Here is a 23,647-nt window from a genome sequence, read left to right as displayed (position 1 = left end):
TTTGGCTCCTGATCCAGCAGCAACACTGACTCTTAGGAAAAGCCTCCAAAATTAATCTCTGACACCATTAGTATTTTTTTCTTCAGTTCTTTTGGTTGGCGAACTTTTGTCATGCTACCCACAAGATTAAGCCAAAAAGCACGTTTTTATCACATTACAGATGTTTGATTTGGAGTTTCCGGTTTCCTTTCATTTGATAGATAATGAGATTTGAAACCACTAGTAGCTAATGTATATGCCATGAGACTTTAGTTTTCATTATTTTCTTTTTATTTTTGTCTTAGCATTTCTTCTTCTTGAATTCATTTGCTTTCTTACCTTATTGGTAATTTTCCAAGTATTTACTGTTGACCCCCTACAGATACCATTCTGAGAGGCACAGTCATACAGAAAACTGGATTTTCAAAGCGATAAGCAAATTGTGCTTATGGTAGCTTTCCTATGCCCATGGAGACATACTGTGATAAATGTGAGCATTAGAACATGCAGATTATGTCTCATTATAATAACACATTAATAGACCGTTTATTTTCCATTTTGAAAAGATGGCAAAACAAAAGGCTTAAGCTCTGTTTCTGAACCATAAAGTTATTGCTCACTACCAACTAGAAATTGCTGAGAAAGATCTTGGAAATGAAAGGTTTGTTTTAGCAATAGATGAGCATAGATATTGCAGATATTTCTCATCTGCTTTGTGTTGAGCCTTCATACTTGTCACAGTGGAATAACTGATCAGGTCATTGTAAAACTGCCAGATTGCTCATGCTGTAGTGCAAGTGGTGCTTTGCTATTGTCCTCGTCCTCTTTGTCACATTGTGCTTTCACAAGCTTCAGTGTTTGAGAGTGTTCTGCCACCCATACGTGGGTGATTTGGGGCTGGCACCATCTTTTGTTTTTCTTTCTTATGTTTTACAAAAATCATCTGGCAGTGAGAATGATTTGTCCATGATGATTTTAAGCTCTTGAACATGGTAATTTGTTCCTGCAGCTGTTCTTCTGTTACAACTGCATTGTCAAACCTGGTTTGGATGTGCCTCTGCACATAGAGAGTGTAATTTGTTCTGAATAATTGAGGATACCTTGATGACAACAGCTGTTTATGGGGCCAGCTCCTATGCTTGACTGAGTGGCAGTAGGGACTGTTTTTTTTCTTTGATGTAGACATCCCCGCGCTTAGTTTCCATAAATGTGATTGCATTTGCATTTTCTTTTGACTATAATATAATACTTAGTATGGTAGTGTGCTCAAGTTTCTTGGAGTTTTAGGCAATTTAGGAAACTTCTTGTAGATAATTGTTTTCTCAGAGAAAGTAGTGTCCTAAATTTGTGTATTTTTATTGTTTCCTTCAGAAAATACTCATTTCATGACATGTTTGTGATCATAATTTTTCTTTATTAGTCTGTTCTGATTTTTGAAATAAATTCTTCATCTTTTCTTTCTCTTTTAGAGGCTTTTGTTGGTAGTGGAAGCAAGTGAAATAAAGGCAGTGGCATGATAACAGTCAGAGAAAGAAAAAATAAAAAAATAGATTCTAAGTAAAATTATAAAAATCAGACCCTATTAGAAATTAATTCTAATTGAAACGGACAACAAATGATATTTTAGGCATTTTTTTACCATTTCTTAGTTGTTTATTGTTTTAAAGAATGAGAACATCAGCCAAGATCAGGCATGAGGGGGGAAAAGAAAGCAAATTGTTACTGTACACAGTTTATAGGCAGAGAGTATCTAAATTTATTAAGCTTTTTAGAGGTGAATTATTTTGAATCTGAACTGAACAAATGAGGTTGAACTTGATAAATGAGCTTGAACTTGTAGTACCTTTGCGAAATGCAGATGATAATGTCTTTAGAATAAATTACTCATGAATAAATCAAGATGTTGAAGTTGCAAAGGGTGAGAGATGGTATAATAGGGAAATTCTTTGACTAGGAAATTGTTTCTGAGACCTTTCTTTATAGTATATATAAAATGAATAGTGAATATAATGAATGAGAAATATTTTAAATGTCAGATACTGATAAGATTGGAGAAAAAACAGTTGATGGCAAAAATTATCGTATTGAGAGGTAGTGTGCTGGTTTAGGGCTAATAAAAGGCAAATGCTGATTAAATTTAGATAAATGAAGAAGAATAGGGTTGCAAACAATAACGCAGAAAGTAGAAGAAATATCAAATGAGATAATTATGCAGGATATCAGCTTTGAAAGGAAAAGGGGTTGTAGATAATATCCTGTCTAATTAGAATACCTATAAGGAAGGTTACATGATCTAATTTCAGCCACTGTGGACCCCACAGGCTCCTTGTATAGGTGGTAGAAAACAGTTGAATCCAAGGGTGAGTCAGGGATCCTCTAAGAGAAGTGGCTGATGGTTGCCTCACTGAATCTTTCAAATTGCTTTCTAGAGGTGCCAGTCTCTCTCTGTGGATTGCATACAGAACCTAGCTCCCAAATTTTAAGTAAGTAATACAATGGTGCAAATACTCATCTTGCCTTTCTCTCTGGACTTTTCTAAGTATGAGATTAAAGGCTGGAGTAAAACCACGTTCTTATTGTACTGCTGTTTTAACTGCAAGTGAGCATTTCCAGTATAGTATTCCCCACAGACAAGTCCTGTAGCTTAATTGTTACTTCAGCTACTGGTAATTGATTTTCAGATATCCATTTTTTCTACTATTTCTATCCTAAAATAAAAGTCTTCAAAACCAGATAAGTCCTGCAAGCTTAGGGTCTGTTAGAGCTCTGATGAGAAAGTTGGTGGCTCTTGGAGAAGGTTAGCAAATGAGGAGGAAGATGTAACTTAACTAGATTTTATGCCCATGAAAGACTGGCCTGTAGGCAAAAAGATGAGATTTCATTCTATTAAAAGTAGAAGGATGCTGATCTCCTACCCAAGGAAATGATAAATAGCACCTGTACAATTAAAAAAAAAGTATAATATTTGATATCTACAAAGCAGTAATCCTAGGGGAAAATGAAGCTGTACATAGGCAGTACAGCTTACAAATCAGGTAAGAATATTTCTTTTTGAATTCTTAATTTGTTTCTCTATTTGTATAATTTACAGTAAAATATTTAAATGATTTCATCACGTTTGTTTTCACAATTCTCATTGCAAGGGTCACATATACCTTTCTTTGGCAGTTTTCCAGAATGATTATAGTATTGGTAAAGTTTCACATTTGAGAGAGAAATAGATATTAAAACTTGATTGGCTAATAGTGATGCAGTATCTTGTTATGTAATAGTCAACAAAACCATTATTTATTTACTTTTTGCTTGACAATAGTAAAACCACTGTGGTTTTGTCTTTCTAGTATGAAGCGAGAATAAAAGTGAAGAACAACAGAACTCAGTGGTGCTATTATAATTCAGCAGATTGAAGTTTTCAAAATGCCCCTTCTGCTTCTCTCCAAATGAAAAAAAGGTTGATTGTAGAGACAAGAGCATGTTATATCTGTGGGAAAAATAGTTTAGAAATATTTGAAAAGATCAGACATGTGGCAGCATTGTTAAAACCATTGTGCAGAGACTTTTTTTTTATTGCTGAGAACTGTAGATGTTTTCATCTACTGGGAAGGGAACTGTAAATATGCACTTTTGTTTTTATGTTACTAACTTCAGTGAGTTACTGTTCAATTGGTATACAGAAAAATTTCTGCCAGTGAGTTTACAACTGAATGCTATAATGAAATGTCACTTCTTTTTAAAAAGTGTTACTTTCCCTTGGTTAGCTGAAGTACTAAATCCATTTCAGTAAATGAATCTATTGATTTTAGCTTAATGTGTTGTAATAAAAAATATTTGAGCATGTTCTCAGTGGTAGATTCATGAGATGCTGTGCTGGATTCTGTACCAGCAATGATGAGAGATTTTTGTCTGTTTTTCATGCGTGAAGTAGTTAAGTCAGCATTGTTTCAGAACAGAATTAATGACTTGGGGTCTGCTGAAAGACAGATGTCTCACTTAACCATGCAGAACTCTTCCATGGACTCTCACTGGATCAGCCAAGACCCTGACAGTGCTTTAAGTGGGAAGGAGTGAGACTAGCCAAACAGAGCTCTTGAACCTCTTGACCCAGCCCAGGGCTCGGGGCAGTCTTGCAGAGGTGGTTAATTCTGACTGTGGTATTCACTGCCCCGAGGAGCTGCCCATTGCCTGTGTGTTACTGCTGCACCACACAAAAAATAAAATGCCCCATTAGTGTTGTACATTAACCTACCCAGGTGTAATTTAACAGTGATACACACAAGTGCAACCCAGCTTCTGCTTCATTTCATTAGTGGGTCATGGTTAGCCATGCTTGATTGCATGGTGGTTGTTGCAGGAGCAGATGAACTATGTGTTGTAGCATTTCTTTTAAACCTTTATGGGGTGTAGAGAAGGGGCTGGTCTATAATAGAAGCAATGTAAAGGAATATGCAAAAGCAGGATTAGAGACAAGAATGTTTTGTTCTTTTAGAAAATAATGTGAGGTACAATTACTGCCTTTTACTACATCATTACATTCTCTTTCCACCTGTTACACCTTGGATACCATTAATGCATAGAAAGGGGTTTCAGAATAATTTAACTTCAATAGAAGGAAAGCAGAGGATGTCTCTGATGAATTTACAAGGATGTTTATAAATCAGTGAGTCAGGTTTTGGATTTACAATACTAAAGTTAATGCTAATGCAAACACTAAAGCAAACAGACCCTGAATTACTTAATTACTAGCTTGTTAATATTTCATTCAGAACTTTAAGGAAAAATCTGTACTAGCTAATTACTAATTAGTAATTAGTGCTAGTAGTTATAGCAGGAAACTACAAACCATGGCTTTCTGTTTCAGTTCATGAATTTCCCCACTGTGTGCACTCTTGCCTGACAAATCAACTCCCTTTTACCTTGGACTTCTCAGCTGCAGAATTAGGTACATACAACTGTTTTATCTAAAGCATGCTAATGAAATGAGTTTGACATTACAAGTTACTTATACACATTACAGGTGTATAAGAATACACTTTGACTTTATTAGACAACACATTTACAGAGTTGCCATTGCTGTTACCTCGTTGTTCTTTCCCTTTTCTTATCTATATTCTTCTAGGGAAGAGCCTTTAAGGATTTTTTTTTTCCTGGATGGAATTGTTAGTGTCACTGGCTGTCTCTGGAATGGGGTTATGATATTACTTGAAATGCTATTACATCATGTGAAAAGCAAAACAAATGTTTTTAGCTGTACTTGTTAGGGAATCAAAGCTGTTTTGGTCCTGGGCCTTAGGTAGGTAGGGGAGGACGGCAGCTCAAACGCAAGTGTAGCACTTGAGCAGAGCACTCAAATTAGGCTCAGAATTCTGGGGAATTTAAGAATTGGCCCATGCAGAGGTTTTTGCAGGGCACAGCTTTATGACAAGGGTTTTCTTGGAGATGTCACATGTTAAGAAAACTCAAGAGACTTTTCTTGGCTTTGCTTGCCTTACCTTTTGCAGACTAAGTGGGTGAAGTAATTTTGTGAAATAAGAATGAAGGCTAAATGTTGTTGCTCACTTACTTTGTTATTGATCCCTCATATAATAACAAAGTGTGTGGACAAAGCCATGAAAAGTATGCTCATACAGAGTGGGCTTTCCCAGATTTCCTATCTTTCAGGGCTTTGGCAAGACCAGCTGTAAAACCATTAATTATTTCTTGTTAGCAGCACTCACCATTCAAAGTTGCAATCCCTTTTAGCTGACAGTAAAAGAAAAACTCAGGTATAGTCCTTATTCATTTGTCTGGAAACACTTTGTCTGCCCAAACAGACCAAGAAGTTTATAGGTTTCTCAGACCACATCTCGCAAAATCCATTATATCTTCTGAAGCCAGTTGTGACTCTTGCAAGTCCATGAATATTGTCCATTCCTCTGCCTCATGATTACTGCAGTCTGTGTTGCCCCACCCCACATCCATTACCGTGGTGTCCTGGGAAATCTGGCTTCCTAACTCTGCAGGCTCATTAATAACAAGGCATGGAAAGGAAGGAGGAGCTTGCAATGAAAGGTAAAGCAGTAAGAATCCCTCTATAGCCTCATTTATTGACAAATTTGTGCCATTGATAGATTAGCCCTTGGTTACCTTTCTTTCAGCAGACTGACCTCATCATCTGGAGGCACCGTAAAACCATTTGCAGTTACTGAGCCACGATTAACTTCTCTTGTCGAGCCCCTTACATTCTGTAGCCCCACAATGATCAAGACCTGTGTGCTTGATTTTATAGGTCAGATTATACTTCACATCTTAATTGCTTTTGAAGAAAAAGGAAAAAGCTTTCTGTGTCTTAAGCCTCAAAGCCAGTTAGGCTTTGAAGTTTAAAGGAAACCATTCAAGAAAGGGGAGGGAGTTCATGCCAGCTCAGTGCTATAAAGGCAGTTGAGAAGTGGGTTAGGGCAGTTGACTTGCACTACAGCACTTCCTTTGATCAAAGCTAATGTTTGAAAGTCTGCGTTAAGTCAGCAGCTATTAATCTTTTTGTTGTGGTGTATTATCAGTAATGGGAAAAAAAGATTATTTTCTTTCTAATTGAAATCTTAGAAGGATGAAAAATCCCTAACATGACTTTTGCAGCTTTTTTCCGAATGCATCTTTGCTTTATTTTTTTGACGTCATAGCACTGCTGAGATGATTGTTGTTGTTGTTGTTGTTGTTATTGTTTTTGGCTCCTCTTGGCTTTGTGTTTTATATTATTGCAGTACTTCATCAGGGCATTTATCAGCTTCCTCATTCAAATGGTTCTAACAGTCACCTAAAACTCGTTCTGTTAAAACTCATTATCTACAAAAATGAAGGCTGAATCTGCAGGGTTGTGAAGTCCAACCTCAGCAATCAAATGTAAGAATGCCCCCTCAAAATGGCAGGGTTTTAAAAATCATTGTAGTTGGACCTTTTTTGCCACGTGTTACAAAAATAAAAGTTTGTGCTTTTTTATTGTCGTAGTTTAAGTCCATCCAGCAGCCAAGCCCCATACAGCCACTCATTCACTCCCCCAGCAGCAGAACCTGGGAGAGAAGCGGACAGGTAAAGGTAGAAGACTCACGAGCTGGGATAGAGACAGTTCCAAAGCAAAAGCCCGGCACACAAGCAAAGCAAGGAATGAATTCAGTGCTTCCCCCGGGCAGGCGGGTGTTCAGCCATCTCCAGGAGAGCAGGGCCCCATCATGTGGAATGGTGACTTGGGAAGACAAACACCATCACTCCAAACATCTTCCCCCTTCCTCCTTCTTTCCCCGCTTTATATGCTGAGCATTATCCCATTTGGTCTGGAATGTCCCTATGGTCAGTTGAGGTCACCTATCCCAGCTGTGTCTCCTCCCAAGCATCCCCAGCCCCCTCCCCAGCGTGGCAGCACAAAAATCAGAAAAGGCCTTGGCTCTGTGTAAGCCCTGCTCAGCAATAACAAAAACATCTCTGTATCATCAACCCTGTGTTCAGCACAAATCCAAACCACAGCCCCCTACCAGCCACTGTGAAGAAAATTAATTCTACTCCAGCTAAAACCAGCACAAATACATAATACAAATACAAAACCTGAAAATGTCATTTAAAAATAAGATGTTATTCTGCTGTAAGAGACTTCTGTGATTTCAAGATCTGACATTCTTCTAAAAAAACTATTACACATACCTGTAATACCTGTAATACAGCTGCAGTGAGCAAGACTGAGCTCTCCTCTCTAGCTCAACCCTTTGGTTCTTAGGAGACTTGGCTGATGACAAACCATTCAGTCCAGTGGAATAGATGGGGATCAAAAGAATTTCTATTTCCTACAAGTCCTGTAAACCTCTCTGTGTTCTAGTGTCAGATTTATACGTAACTAGGAATTGCCTCTGACATTTATGAAGAAAAAAAAGTTACTCTTTTCCGTAAATACGTTCTAGGCAAAAACCAAAACATGTTAAATATAGGAGATTAAAAGCAAGTTTGCTTATTTCTGGTCTTAGTTTATCTGCACATTCTCTCTGTACAGTCTCAATGTTTTCAAGTATTAATAGGATTTCTAGATGATGAAAACATATATAAATTTATAATCTTGCTCCCTACCCCCATTTTTCTAATAATGCTTGCATAGCATGTTTAATAATTTACATATCACTTAGATACCAGTATTTGATAAAGTCAGTATGCCAAATTCAGCCTCCAATGATGTATTCCTTTGCTTGCCTACTATGGTGCAAAATACAAAGTAAAATTTTGATTATATCTTTCTTAATGTTGTTTTTCAGTAATGTTCTGAGGCAAAGAAATTTGAACCATGGGGGAAGCAGATCTGCTAAGAAACCAATTTTGGCTTTGTTAGGCAGTGAAGTAGACATATGAATATATTACATATGATTATCATAAAATTATGGCCTGGAAATGGAACAGTCATGCTGCTGCATTTTAGACAGTACATTTATAATAAGCTGTAATAAGGTAACCACTTTGAATGGATATAAGAAGAGGCACTACTTGTGATCACAAATGTATGTTCAGTTCATGCTTTTGAAGCTCAATTTAACACAGTGAACAAATTTCCGTATAGTGTTGACACAGTTGTTCTCGGTGGTGAATTTTGATTTGTGGTGAAAGAACTTTTAAGTATATCAAAGTGGTTGTTTGGGATCTAAATGGAAGAAAAGAATATGATTTTTCATGGCTGTAGTTTGAAAGCTGTGTGTTGTGAGTAAAAGTGAGTTTAAAAGACTCACTTGCAATTACTTGATACTTTGGATTCTAGTTTAAATTTCTTTTGGTGTATTCTGATATGATTTGGCATCTTTCTGAAAGAGTATAAAAGCACCGTTTCTAAGAACATTTCAGAAGCCAGATAAGTAATAACTAGAAGTAGATTTAGGGCCCAATCCTGATAACACTAGTGTGGGCTACTTGATCTCCTGAAGCTGCTCAAAGGCATGTAACTTAGAAGGATAAGAGCTTGTAAAGCTGGATCCCACACGAATAGCCATCAGATAGTGTCTGAACTTGTAAAAGTAGTTTTTCCTTCCATAGAAGGGCTGCTGGTAAGTTCCTGATAGCCCAGCCCTGTGGAGTCTAACTCATTCCCAGTGGTGTGACAGCACCCTTGTATAGTGTAACAAGTACAGGTAAAACAAGGTTAACTTAGACTCCTACAGTAGCAAGAGCTTGTGCACAGAGAACAGATGGAAAACAGTCATATGAGAAAGTACACTGTAAAGTCTGTGTGTGAGAAGCACAAACATTTGTCAGGAAATCCATCCTATTCAAGGTGAATTCTAGCATGTGAAAGGCAGCAAATGTCAGAAAAACTCCTCATCGTATTCTGACACAATCATTTACATTCTCTTTCATTTATTTAGAGGTGTAGGAATAGTGTTGCCAAAGTGATTAAAAAATAGTGATAGCGTTGCTTTGTCTCTGGAAGACCTGTTTGGGTTTGTACTGATAAATTGTTAATGAGATCTCAGCTGCCCTGTGTCACAAGCTTTCTTAGTAGCGTGAGTGTAAGTACCTGAGGGGTAATTAAGATTGGGTTTAGAGAACCTAATGGGGGGTAAATGCTTTCCCTGTGGTGTGACCACAAACTATCTCTTTCTTCCCCATTTGCAAACTGAAAATAATAAGCCTTAAGAAGTTAATAATTTATGAATGAGTTAAGTGATGTTTTCAAACTATATTCTTTACTAGTAATGTATAACTCTTTTCTCCTGGATCTTTGTGTCTCAGGCAGTGCTCCCTTTTGCAAAAGCAGTCTGAGTGAGCAAAGCACAAATAAGGGTTAAGATTGGCTTTCACAAGCTAGCTCATGGCAAGTAGAGGTGTAGTCCTCAAAATGTATCAAGCTGTGAAATATTTTCTCACAGAATCATTTCTATATTATTATTTCAGCTTTTTTTGCCAGATTGCACTGTATGTCCTTGTTCTCTCCCCCCACCGGCCCTGTACAGTTGCTTACCTTTCTGATGGGGTGGCTTTTTCTTCAGAAACCTCCTTTGAATTCTCTGTCCTTCCCTGAAAAGATTTATTTTTGTTTATTTCTTTTTTGCATAATCTGCTGAACAGTTCTGCGGTTTGCTGTGGCATTTTACTGCTATGCTTGCATCTGCCTGTTTTTCTTTGGAATTTACACACTCTCAAGTTTCAGTACAGACTCCAAGGATTATTATTAGTAGTAGTAGTAGTAGTAGCACAATTATTTATGGTGTGCCAAATCCAAGGTGGCTACCTTTGGCCTCTGCAGTTACCCCAGGTGCTTGCAGACAAGCATTGTTTTTACCTCTTCCTACAAATTCATGAGCTGTAGAGCAGGTGAAGGAAGCTCTGTTTGCACCAACACACATTCTCTCTGCAGTAAGGTCACACTGACAACTTGCTTTGAGAGCTCTGTTGCTGCTCTCTTACTGCCTGGGTGTTTCTGCAGTTCCCCCGAGTGTTTCTTGCTCTTTCATCAGCATGCTGAGGGTCAGAATTATATGAGCTGCTTTTTCAGTAAGACTTTATTTAAGAACTCGTCACAGCAGAGCTATGCCAAGTTCACAAATCCTCAGCACAGAATTCTTCCGTTTCTCAGTTTTTGCAGGAGATGAACAGATTTTTTTCTTTAATCCAGACACCTGTGATGATAAGAGCGCCCAGGCAAGGGAAATTGATCTAGGAGGACAATCACTTATTACTATGTTTCATTTAACTGTTCGAGATGTGTATGGACACCCAAATCTCTGCTTCCCATTCTTGAAGATGATTAAAATAAAGTAGGATTTTTTAAAGCTTTAGAGTTCCCTCAGGAGTTAGGTGGAGATGGCGATGTCTAGCAGGAAGGTTAGCTGCTCTTTGACTAATGTAGATGCCTGAGTTAAAATGCCCAAAAGTGTTAAAGAGTTTATTGGTTTGCCATGGCAAATGGCTTTACCATTGAGTAAAATGAGAAATATAAAAGTATTAAAAAAAGGTCTAGAAGATTGGTCATTGAGCAAAACATTGGTGCAAACATATGTATATTTCTACATCTTGGCCTAAGCAGTTGCCAGTTATCTTCTTTGCCGTAGATACCAGTGTGTTCCTCTGAGAGTCAAAAATGAAGCTCAGGAGAACATTGGTTTCTTACAGATAGTTCAAATGGTGTGGCAAGGTCAGGTGTACAGGAGACCTTCCAGGATACATTAAGAAACCTATTTCCAGCTGGCACTGAAAGTCATTAAACTTTTAATATCGCTGATAAGAGGAAGGCTTTTTATTTCTGATGTTTCCATCTGTCAGTTGTCAGGAAAACCCCAGGACTCCAACCCATTATATGTATCAGAAAACAGTATCTATATTTTAAATTACTACGTGTAAGAATGAGAGATTCTTTGTGAAAATATTATATGTTAAAAAGGAAGACTAAATCATGAACCTAGAGTGCTAGACACTGGAAGTCAAAAACAAACAGAAAAATCCACAATTTTAAAAAGCCTCATTCTTGTAATTTGGGAACATAATTTTTCTTTTTTGCTTTTCCTGTGATTCTGCAGTGCCTGGTGTTAACATTGTGGTTTAATTAGGCATGAACAAGACTGCTAAAATTTTATATTTCTTAATATTCCTTTTCAGGAATGACATCTCAGAATTGGAACATTTCCATTTCTTATGTACATGAGAATTAGCATAGTTGCACTTAGAAGGCTTTATTAACGTTAAATAACCATTGCAACTGTATTGTGTTTACCCAAGCTGATAACCATTTGTTGGGTAATATATTCCTTAAAAAGGAAACACAATCAGTGTGTTTAGTTTAGCAAGAAATCCATGGTTTGATAAAATAATCTCTTGATTAGAAGTAGATATTAAGCTGCATTACAAAATCTGTTTGGGCTTGAGCAAAAAATGCAAAGCAGATTAACTGATCAACTTTTTCCAGCACACAGTATTCACGTGGTTCAGTGTACTCAATTTATGTGCACAGGCATTTAATAGCCGTCTTCTGAATTTTTTATCCTTTGAGAAGTTTGGCTGTGAAAATCATGAGATATTTTGTGTGAATGGGGAAAATAGTTCTTTAAAAGTATCTGAACAAACGGTCCTAGAATTAGGAAGAAGCACTGAATGAACAACTCGGGATCTGCGTTAGGTGCTGGACTGTGCCCCATAAGTGCTGAGGGCTCTAATAACTGCATGGCTATTGACTGTCTCAGACGTTCTTACTCAAATCATTAGAATTTCTTATATTCATGACCTCATCAGCAATCACGTGTAAGAGTGCTTTCCCTGGATCTCTGTTTCTCACACCTCGTTTCCTCTCACTTGCCTTGGTTTGACATGAACATCCTTGGATTTGTCACCTTTAAGTATTTGGTCTTTGAAAAGATCTTGCTTTGAGTTTGTCTTATCTTTATATCTTCAGAAGCTGTTTTATTTTGTTACTTCTGCTTCTTTATTTTTTCTGTCTTCATCCTATTCCTTCAGGAAGTCTTGATTCCTTTGTTTCCTCAAATTCCATGTAATTCTTCTTTTTGTTCCCTGACTGTTGTCACTGCATCTCCCTGATCTTCAGATGTTGCCCTACTGCTGTGGAGTCATAGTACCAGTGGGCAGCTTAATTCTCCCTGTTGTCTTGGACATTCCACACCACTGGAGAAGTTTGGAAATAAAGTCTATAGTACTTTGCAGTTGTGGGCAGTCACAGCATTGGAGACTAATGCAGAAATAGGAATCTGAGATGTGGTGTTTTGCTATAGAGGTTTTATTTCCTAGACTGTTACTTGTGGCTGAATATATCCCAATACCCTCAGGAAAAGGAGCTCGCAAATGCCATAGACAGTTCTTAAAAAAATGTGGTTTATTTTTGCAGGGTGACCTCCTAAGGGAGGTGTGGGACTCCAGTTCTCCTGCAGTAGGAGACTGGTAAGCAACCAAAAGGTTTCTCCTTCATGACCACACAGCTGATCATTTATTTTGGGATGTGCCTCTTCCGCTTGTTTATTTGCTTTGGCTGTGAGAATGTATCCTAATGGAGAAAATGTAGTTATGATATCAGTAAGAGGAAGAATCACTTTCTGGGCCTTATGTAGCAGCTCTAAACTTTTCTCCCCTTCAGGCATTGGAATTTACATTTAAAAAAAGAAAACAAACAGTTTGTGTACTTGAGCCTATCAAAAAGAAATGCCTTCATTGCACTTGCTAGCTATGAAAAGAAAAGGCAGATTCTTCTTAAAAGAAAATAGAAACCCATTGCATTTAGAATCCATCTTGCCTCTATGTTATGGTTCCTTTTATTTTTTAATTCTGTATTTGGAAATAAAGATGTTTTTAATTTTTTAAGATTTCAACTGCTCATTTTTTTTCTCATGGAAGTTAGTATTTTCTGCATCTACTATTACGATCTTTTCTTCTGGGGCCTTAAAAATTGGCTGATGACTAGGGATGTGGAATAAGAATAGAAATAGGTGGATTGAAGAATGTTTTTCTATTTATAAATGTTTGGTAATAGAGGGGAAAGTGCAGCAAGAAGGCATTTAAACAGAGAAAGAATTTGAAATTGAATGTTTTAAGCTTTCGCTTACAGACATCACTTTCTTTAAAGGGGGTTATTTACTAAACTGAAGTAATTTCAATGGCTGTGAAAAAAAGCATGCATATGGAAATATAAGGCTTCTGTCTGCCAAGTCTCCATTTATCTAGAAGCTTATCTTCTTTTTTCTTTCGAAAGAACTTGAAAATGGGGAAAGTAGGTGCATTTGTAAAGTTTAAGCCTGTCCATTGTAGACATGCTGTCTGAAATACTAACTTAACTACCTTAAAATCTGAATTTGCATTGTTATTGCCTCTTATGTAGAGTAGGAGCTTGCCCAGGAATTTCATTCTCCTTCAGGGTTAAGGGTGATGAGACTGATGTTTGAGTAGAAAGATGGACCACTGTGACAGTCAGGTGCACTGTGGAGAGACACAGAAAAGCATTGGCAGCTGGTAGTTGGCAGAGATAGTGAAGGCATCTTCATGGGACTAGACTACATTTGATTTAAATGATTTCTTCTCTTTTTCAGATAGATATATTAGGGGTTTTTTTTCACAATTTACTCTAAATTAACATAAACTGTGGCTGCATGTTAGTTGTCTCAAAATGACTCCATTTTTCAGCCAGGCAAGAAAATTTGAAATGGGTTAGGTATTTTATCTTTTTTTTAAATATATTTTTAATTCTTTCAGAACACAGGGGATAGAAAGAGCCTGGAAAATGAGAGATTTCCTAAGCCTTAACTGTCTTCATTCTTAGAAAAAGTAATAAGCTTACCCCACTGAAGTTCTTCCCAATGAATGGCCCAGATGATGACAGCAGGGGGAAGACTTTCTCAGCAGGGAGGGGAAGATATAATCATGAAATCTGACATTCTTAAGCAATGGTCTTGTATTACATCAGTCTGATTTGATAGTGAACTATTGCTGAAACGGGGAAGCAGCTCAAGCCAATTTTTTTCCAATCACACCTTGCAGACTAGCAGTAATGTAGTGAATCAGCTTCCAAAAGGATGCTCCTCTGTGTTTTTGGAAATTATTTCTGTTGGGCAAGTAGGCTGGTTCCTGATAATTAGATCAAGTACGGGCAGGAACACTGAATATTGCTGCTGGTGAACAATTTCCTTCCTCTTGAAAAGGAAGAGGTGTACAGGTTGGTGTTTGTCCTTGCCCAGGACACCGTTGTTGCCCAGACCAGTGCTACTGTTCTGATGCACACCACCTCTGACAGCCCCGTGTCCAAGGCTTGATCCTTTGGGATTCTAATTCTGACTGGCTATCCGAAAATAGGCTAAGGAATAAATGTTTAATTAAGTCAGGCTCCACGGAGTTCTTAGTGTGGTGGGAGTTTCCGTCTTGAAATTGCTGAATGCTGGTTCAAGGCGCTTTATCAACAGTGTGGCAGAAGCACTGGCACTGTACCAGCACTGAGGATAAGCATTTTGGCTGAGAACTGCCATCATTCCTAATCTTCTGTGAAGCACTAGAAGCTAGCAGAAGTACCTCTCAGGAAGAGAAGTGATGATGCATTATTTGAATACTGCTATGGACTGTGATATTTAAAGGGGAGAAGTAGGGATGAAGTCCACACTGCAAAGGGAGAATCAAGAAGGCACTGTGCTGAGGAGCTCAGAATTAATTCCTAGAGGAACGGAGTTTCTCGACAGTTACATTTGATGGTTTTCCTGTCCCACTTCGAATCTGAAACACCAGAAGTAGCATGTGCATTATAGGTAGATGTAAGGTGTGAATTACAGATACAAGAATCACCATGGCCTTGTTCAATCTTTTGTATAAAAAATACCCATTTAGAAGTCTACTACGATGCAATAATGGAAGAGTGTTTTTAATACTGTGTGTTTTGCTCAGGGTACTTGTAGTTTTCATCAAATGCCCAGCAGTTCCTAAAAGGTTCGTTTATATTAGAATAAGTACCTTTGTAAGACTAAGGTCTCTTAACAAGGTACAGGGAACAGTAGGTGCTATATTTCTTCCTTTGTAAAGTAATTACTACAACTTGCAAATGTTAAAGGCTGTGATCACCAGTTTTCTAATGGGAAAATTCATTTAAGTCAGTGCTTTGGCAGGTGTTCATATTTTGGGGGAAAGATCCATGTTCCAGATTGCTAATGAATGGCCAAGCAAGTCTCTCGATAGTTAATAATATTGCTTAATTGCCACAGTCAGATAAAGCTGCCATCCAATTTATTGCTATTCTGAGCATCTGAACACTAGAAGAGTGATAAGCCATGAGAAAACCTTATGAGGTGGGTGGTTAGTTGAAGTCATTGCCTGCAATTTTATACATTTCTTTCTCTGTCAGGTGATCTTTCTAACATTTCCCTGCTTTGGCATAAAATCAGACGTGTGGCCATACCCCCTGCTGCCCCCACTTTCACTAGGCAGCTGTTTTCAAAATAATATACCTTCCCCATAAGGCACTGCACAGCCAGGAGTTTCTTCCTGGGTTTATGTATCCATAGTAGGTTGGAAAAGGACGTTGTGTTTTCCTGCACACACCTAATGAAACATAATATAAAATCCATAAACATGAGTCAGTCAAACCTCTGGACTGTATGTAGCTTTTCAGTGCGGATGGAAGAAGTGCACTGCTGTGCAGAGCATTCTGCAAAGGGAAAAATTGCTGATCTGAGCAATCTGATTATCAACAGAAGACACAAACTTCACTTAAGGAGTAAATGATTTGAGGAAAAAAACTCTTTTCAGGTGCTGGAATGGATAAAGAATAGTATGTGACACAAAAACCCGACTCAAACTCTGTCAGTCCTGCAGCAGGACAGGATGCAGTTGTAAGCGAGTTTAATAAAATTTTCTTATAGTTCCATGTTCACTTGACAGGTAAAATCCCAAGGCTCCCTGTCCAGGAGTGAACACAAGTATTCAGGGTAAATACCAAGAATGTTAGGATTCTGCTTATCAAATCCTGTACCACGCAGTATAGAAGGACTTGATCCATGCTCAGGACAATTTCCTTAATTAATTGTCTTTACCTGGGAATTAAGGGAAAAGGGGTTCATGGGTTTTTCCACTGTATGTGCTATTAAACTCTCTGGAGACAGCTATGGCCTTTTTCGAATCTGCATCTCTCTGACAGTAGTAAATTCCCGTGTCACTGCTCAAGAGCAAGTAGACAACAGAGGTGAGAAATTATGCTAATGAATTGCAATAACCACCTCCTTTTTATGAGAGTGCTTATGCACAAGATCCTGAATCTAAAGTGTTACATTACCTTGTACAGCTTTTTATTGGTAAACTATAGCAACTAAATGCAGCTAGCAGTTAAATACAGCTTTATACTGCTGAAGAGGGCCTTTGGAACAAAGTGAAGTATCTGGGTAAAATTGTTAAAGTGTTAGATAGGGTTCTCAGGTTACCATGGTTACTTGCAAATTTTGCATTGTATCATAGATTAGGATGCATAGGATGAAGTAGCCAAAACAACTACGAAGTCCAATTCATATAAACTACATTTCCAAGCCGCACAGAGTTGCCAAATAGAAAGACAGATAGCTCAGGATATTGGCTGCCGACAAATCTGTGAATCAATGAAGAGAGGCCTGAAGGAGATTTAGAATATATGCCATTTGAAAGCCCACGTTATTTTGAAGTTACAATCTTAATTTTTAAAGACAAATGAAGAAAAAAAAAAAAGAAGAAAAGAAAAAACTTCAGTCATGTAAAGAGTGGAATGATTTTTTTGTACACTTTTTCCAGTACTGAAATCTGACATTTTGCTTTGAGACCTTCAACAAAGAAGGTTGATGCAACATGGCTAACACATTTCATGCACTTAGGCTGGCAATAGCACTTAAACTGGAAGCAGTTTATTCCCATGGAAACCTATTTGCATTTGGGCCAGAAGTGACTTTTTTCCCCCCTCTCTTAGCACTGCTGATGTTTTAGCGTAAAATAATTGCTGAATATTGACAGCAAATTTGAAAAGTATTTTTAAAATGTTGAGTAGCTGATGGTATGTAAAATGGAGATGTATTATGTGCAATTTTTCTGTGTAGGATGGAGGCATTTTGCTGAAAAATGCAGGGCAGCTTTTGATCTTCTATTATTTATGCCTAAAAGAAAGAAAAAATTGTGAATTACAATCTGTTTATCCTAAACAATTTTTTTTTTTATACAGGTGACAAAAGAACTCAAACAGTATGACAACAAAATTATAGAGTGCAAGTTTGAGAACAACAGCTGGGTCTTCATGAGACAGAGGATAGACAAAAGCTTTCCAAATGCCTACAGCACTGCCATGGGTGAGTGGAACAATTTGCTTTAAAAGTTTCTCAGGCTAAAATTTTAATGTTTTACCTCTGTTCTGTTTTAAGGAGGAAAGGCACTCTGTGTTCTCATTTCTAGTCTGAGTCCTGACTTCCCTAACTTATTGTAGTAATGCCTCATCTTGCAAATGCTTATGTCATCACTAGTTTTGAGACAGCACAAATCCTCTGGCTGCAGGATTATTTGATGAAGTCAGTCAAACCAATACTCTGACGCAGAATTTAACAGGTAATGCAGAAGCAAGTGCCTAAGTCTTTGTAGAACTGCAAACACTTGTGCAAAGATGACTTTAAATGGCAGGGCATGCCTTTTCAAGTCAGAGCCAAGAAAGTTTTTATTACAATAGCATCGCTTCAGCTGACATCAGTGCCCAGTGTTGTGTTGGCTTGCTTGGTTATAATGCAAACTGGCACATTATGAGTGGAATTGGTTGAACAAAAAATCCATTACAAATGCCAAAACCATGATTTGGCAGATGGGCTAGAAAATTACTAGGAGAAAAATGTCATCTTAGGTTTCAACAATAGTTACACAAACAGTGAAGCAGGAAACAATTGAAAGGTGGGGTATAGCCGTGCAGAGTTGGGAGATTTTCACGTTCCTCTACCAAAAAATATTTTGCCAAATATTGTAAATTAAATGGTGATATTTACTTTCAGGTGTAGTGTAAGAGTTCGAGTAGAAGTGTGTACAAGGCTGAATGGCAATAAACATATTGATACTGACTTTCGTTAAGTGCCAAAATGAAGTTTAGTCATATTTAAGACCATGCTAATTACTAGGGCATGCACAGCTGATGTAGGATTTTCTCTAAACTCTTCTATTTGTATTTCTGCCTGAGCAGTGAGTAGATTATCTTGAATAAACACAATGTGGTCATTTTTCCAGGAGATAATAAATCTGTTGGCACCTTAGGGAACCAGCACAGAATGTAGCTGAAATACTTGCTGAGCAGTCCTGTCAGGAAAGAGGAATGGACCACAAAAGTCATACGAGTACAACGACATCTTTGTGACCATGACCTAAATTTCTCTTCTCTGGTTCACCTTAATGTTTCAATAGTTAGTTTTCCTTGGAGTTTTCTCCTTTTTTTGATAAGTAGCATATTCTTCTTTCCTTCATTCTTAAGAGCATATGTATTTGTCCTTTTCCTCTTCTCATTTTCTCTATTTGTAGAGCAGTTTTCTTATTCCTGACCTTTTTTCTCCCAAAACATAGTGAACTTCCTAAAATTTAAAATTAAAATTAAATGCTACAGGAAGAATTTTAAAGATATATCGCAAATTTTCTATAGGAATTCTCAGGTCAGAAAGTTTTCTTTTGGCTTTGAGTTTTCATTTTTGACCATTTTTCAACATCTCCAAAAGCTGTACTTTTTCATTTGAGATTTCTTTCTCTAGATCCTCTCTCTTCTCTTAGCTTTCTCCTGATGAAAAATGCTATTTATTTTTCCCCATGGTTGAAATAGCAACAAAATAAACACTTGTCTGCATCTTGCTTTTGGACTTTGTTACCTTTCAAATTGAAAGCAGAAGGTCTTTTTTTTCAGTGATTAAGCTAAGGCAGACCTAAAAAATTGATCCTGAGTCACGCCAGTTGCCTTGTGACTCAAATTCTGTTCCTAAATTACTGGTAATCATAATGCTTCCCAACTGCAAAAGTCAAATACTGTGCAACTCTTAAAGCACCTTTTCACCAAAAGTAGTGAGATAACTAAAAATAAGGCTGGAAAGGTGCTTTATTAATTGTAAAGTAATCCTTTGATTGGTTCTGGAATTCTGCAGGAAAGAAAGGAATGTTTTTGAGAATCATTGTTATTCATAACAATGCTACATTGCAAATACATTTTAAGGAGTCCTAATGTTGTTTAGTACTCTAGGGGGTCAGTAGATTGTTTTGCATGGAAATTGCATCCTGACTGTGGCCAGCCCTTACATGCTGTCAATTACCCTCTAATCATTTTGTGCGTTCTTCCAAGGTAGTTGTAGGATTCCCACTTAATTTCATGCCCCTTTTTTTCCTCCTCTTCTCTAAGTCTCTCAGGAGGATTAATTAGGGGAATACAAAGTTACACAGGAAAGCATTAAAAAATATTTAATTTGTTTAAAGTGAAGTAAGCCTATTTATTTGTTCCATGAAATCCCATGGGCCATGATGTACAAACTGTGGTCTGGGGAGTTGTGTTAAGCACCCCAAGGGTGCCCGTACATGTGTGCCTTAGCCACCACACAGCACCATGGCTGCTCCTCCATCATATGGTCTGGTGTTCCAGACACGCCATTTGCTTGGTGTCAAGTCCTTCTGCCCCATGAAGGTATATGGCTTTAAAAAAAGGACTGTGCATTGCAGGTTTAGGGTATTTATAGTACTTACTGGTGAAAAAAATAAGTTACCATAATTCAGAGGTTTTCAATATTAGAAGCCAGTCTTGTTTCCAGCTACTCGTATTTGATGTGTGTTTCAAAGCCATGTCTCACAAGGCCTTCGTTGCTGTTTCTTGCCTCAATAGGATGTCAGCTCTTGGTGGTTTTACAGTTGCCCCAGGAAGCCTTACACACACACACACCTTTTGTTTATTTAGAAAGAGACTCTAATGAGAGTAGAGGCCCACGGCATTGCTTTGTTCTCTGGGGGGCAGAGCAGAGATTCGTGACTCCAGACACAACCACCTTGTCAAAGTGGGTATTTAAGGGTGAATGCTTGAGCCAGAATATGTTGTTATTTTGCCAAGAGGAGGTGAAGTTATTGAAGTGCTGACTACAACAAATCAGTTTAGTTACATGAGAATGTATTCTTTGTTCCCAGCTGTCTGCAACAGCATCCAGAATCCAGTGACGAAGGAGATGCTGTTTGAGTTCATTGACAGATGTGCAGCAGCTTCCCAAGGACAGACGCGGAAGCACCACCTCGATCCTGACACTGAACTCATGCCACCCCCCCCGCCCAAAAGGCCTCGTACCATAACATAGGGCCTTGGTCTCAGTGGATCGTGTGTGTACAGTTCTGCAGAAGGTGACACGCAAGTGTGAAGGCTGGGAAAACAGAGATCTGAATTGCTGTAAATACTTGTGTGTGTTTTTTGAGTTTGGTTTTCATTTTGTTTCATTTTTCCGAATTCCACATACAAATGGACATTGTTTTGTAACTGATAAATTCAACCTTACCTTATGGTATTTGAAGATTAAATTTCCAAAGGTTTAGACAAGAACCAAGTAAAATGAAGTCAGTGGAAAGCTGCCTTGTTTATATACGGATCTCTTTTCACCTTTAATTTATAATGTCAGCAATCTGGAACTGAGGAAATATTGGGATGCTGTACTTTTTAGAAGCTGTGTTTAAAAAAGCAGAAGTGTTTTTTTTTACTGTTGTTATTAAACTGGCTGTGATTTGTCACCCATAGTAAAACTGATCATAGTTTCCCTGAACTTCTGAGACTTGTGTTTAACAGCAAACAGCAATGTTGTTTGTGTTTTCTGTTGATTAAAAACTAAGCCGCCTTAGATTACTCTAATTTTGAAATTAGCTGGGTTTTTGTTGTTGAAATATTAAAAAAGCAAATTCTTCTTGTAAATAGCATCCCTTTGAAACAAGGGAATGTGCTGGGTGTTTGCTTTTTCCCCATGTTTGAACCGAATGCCAAATGTATAGTGGGCTGATAGTAGCTTTGCCTTTTTATCTGTAGATCAGAAATGTACCAAATCCTTAGTATTAAGGTCTCTGTTAAAGAGACTGTTTCTAGTACAGGGCTTAGTTCTCCACAGTGATACCATTGTAAATACTACTAAAAGGTAAACATCACTGTGATAGGCAAGAGTAATAAGCAGTGCTAATAATGAAGTCTTGCATCCAGGCACAAAATGGCAAAATAAATGCCAGGCAACTCCCGTGTAAAGGAGAAGGTTGTTTCAGTGGAATAGAGTCACATCAGACAGAAAGTCTCCTGATTTACATAATTGCAGGGCAAAAATAAATCATTTTGGGGTGGTGGATGAGTGTCCCAGGGAACGGGACGCTCATTTTCAAAGGTAGGGTTGGCTGTCCTGTGGCACTGTGCTCATCCTCTGGCTGACTTTCTTTCTTACCAAATGAAGGAGCACATGAATGCCCTAATGGCTTTTGTTGCGCGGACTGGCAGATGTTCATAATATGAGTTTCGAGAAGCTGCCGTCTGGCTGTCTAATGGAGGAGTTGTTCTGAGCTGGGATTAATTGGAAACCAAATGCAGATTTTAAAGTTTACTGTCCATTTATCAAGCAGGGATTGAATTGGCTCTTTCTATCGTTTACTTAGTGTGTGAGTCATCCATCCATTCAGCAGTCTGATTAGTGAAGGTCATTAATTTGTTATAACTAAAATGCATTTCTCTTTAAATGACTTTTCATGTTTGTAAGCAAAATTTACTCCTGCATTTTTTTTTCTATATGAAAACTTTATGACTTTGCTTTGTGGTGGCTCCTCTAGTTGTTTCAACCTGTTGTATAAATGCACACAGCATCATTTAGATAGCGTTCCTGGTTTCTCTTTCTGGGATATTCCATATGTGTTTTAGAGAACTGAAGGAGTTATATAAGTTACTTTTTATACTATGGTAAAACTTGAGGGGAAAAAATGCTTTCATTAAAGTTCTTTCTTTCAACTGTACATAGTTTCTGCACATTATCTATTGAAAAGATATAATATCACCTATGCAAGGTTGCAAAATGATCTCTTATAAAGAGCCTTATTAATTTGATGTGAAAACCTATGCATCCTCTGTGCATCTTGCATTGAAACACACAGTTAATTATTTCTTTGCTCGGTATGAATAATTTCCCCCAGATTATACTTGTCAATGAGATTGTCATAACATACACTTTGTCACTGATCTCCATGGTTCATGGCAATTGCAGTGTGTATGATGATTATAGCCTTCTCCATGAGGTTAGGACATTTCATTTTTTTAAGAATGTGTCCAGGTTATTTCTGTCTTTCTCCTTCCCAGCTCTTGCATTTTGTATTTCAACAAGACCTGGCTTCTGGTTTACCTTTTACTTCAGAGCTGCAGCACTGCAAGCTGTCTTCCATGTGCATTCCACTAAATCCATGAATGTGTTTTGGCCCTTGCATTTTGACAGTGTCTTTTTTTCCACTCTCAGTTTGAAATGGATATTTTGGAAGAGTAGTGATTCCGAGAAGGTACAGAGCTCCATGTTCACATTTGGCTGTTGAACTTGTCTTGCACTGTGACCTGTAGCTTTTCAGAGAGGTCAGTCACCTTTGCTTTTCTGGAAGAGGAGGCTCCTGGGGAAGGTTTGAATGAAGATGGTGAAAACAAATGGACTTGCACCTGGACCAGATGGGTTTAATGCCATGAGAAATGCAAACCTCCTTCTCTGCTTCTAGATATTCAAGAGATTGAAGCTAAAAAGCAAAGAAGAGTTTGTGCCAGGAAAATAATGATGGTGATGATGAAAAACAATACCCTAACTTGTCTATTCTGTGGTGTACAGCATGAATTCATCCACTGTTTTGTCATTTGTTAAATATATAATTAAAATTTGGGTTCAGTGGAGTTTCCAGAAAATGTAAGTACATTCCTCTAAAAACCATGTATTAAGTATTTTAATAAAGTCAATGGTTTAAAATACTTTCCCTAAAGATGTGTTTACTTTTGATACCTGTGCTTTCCAGTGGTACTGTGGTGCCAGTGCAAAGTACACGGGTACCTTAGTGTTATTGCTGTTCAGTCCTCCAAGAAAATGATCCACATTTTTCAGAGGTCAGTGGCTTTTCTCTGAGGTAGGGGCCCCCCAGCCCAGTGATGGCCATGATCCATGTGCCCTTTTTAAGTGCAATTTGATCTTGCTGCAGACAGAACCAGAAGGAAACCAAT

General features: G+C 37.8%; 1 protein-coding gene across 2 annotated transcripts in view; it reads left to right on the top strand.

Moving 5' to 3' along the window:
* Positions 1 to 23,401, top strand: part of RNGTT (RNA guanylyltransferase and 5'-phosphatase) — a 166,918-nt gene extending 143,517 nt beyond the window's left edge. For both annotated transcript variants that reach the window (XM_017742904.1, XM_008640252.2), the window contains 2 exons: positions 17,627 to 17,750; positions 20,581 to 23,401. In XM_017742904.1, coding sequence (XP_017598393.1) covers positions 17,627 to 17,750; positions 20,581 to 20,744 — 288 coding nt within the window. In that variant the 3' untranslated portion in view covers positions 20,745 to 23,401. The remainder of the gene's footprint in view (positions 1 to 17,626; positions 17,751 to 20,580) is intronic.
* The last annotated feature ends 246 nt before the right edge of the window (positions 23,402 to 23,647 follow it).

This window comes from Corvus brachyrhynchos, unplaced genomic scaffold (assembly GCF_000691975.1).
Source record: "Corvus brachyrhynchos isolate BGI_N302 unplaced genomic scaffold, ASM69197v1 scaffold87, whole genome shotgun sequence".
NCBI classification, from domain to species: Eukaryota; Metazoa; Chordata; class Aves; order Passeriformes; family Corvidae; genus Corvus; species Corvus brachyrhynchos.
Note: the sequence above shows the minus strand (reverse complement) of the source record. Positions and strands in the feature narration are given on the sequence as shown.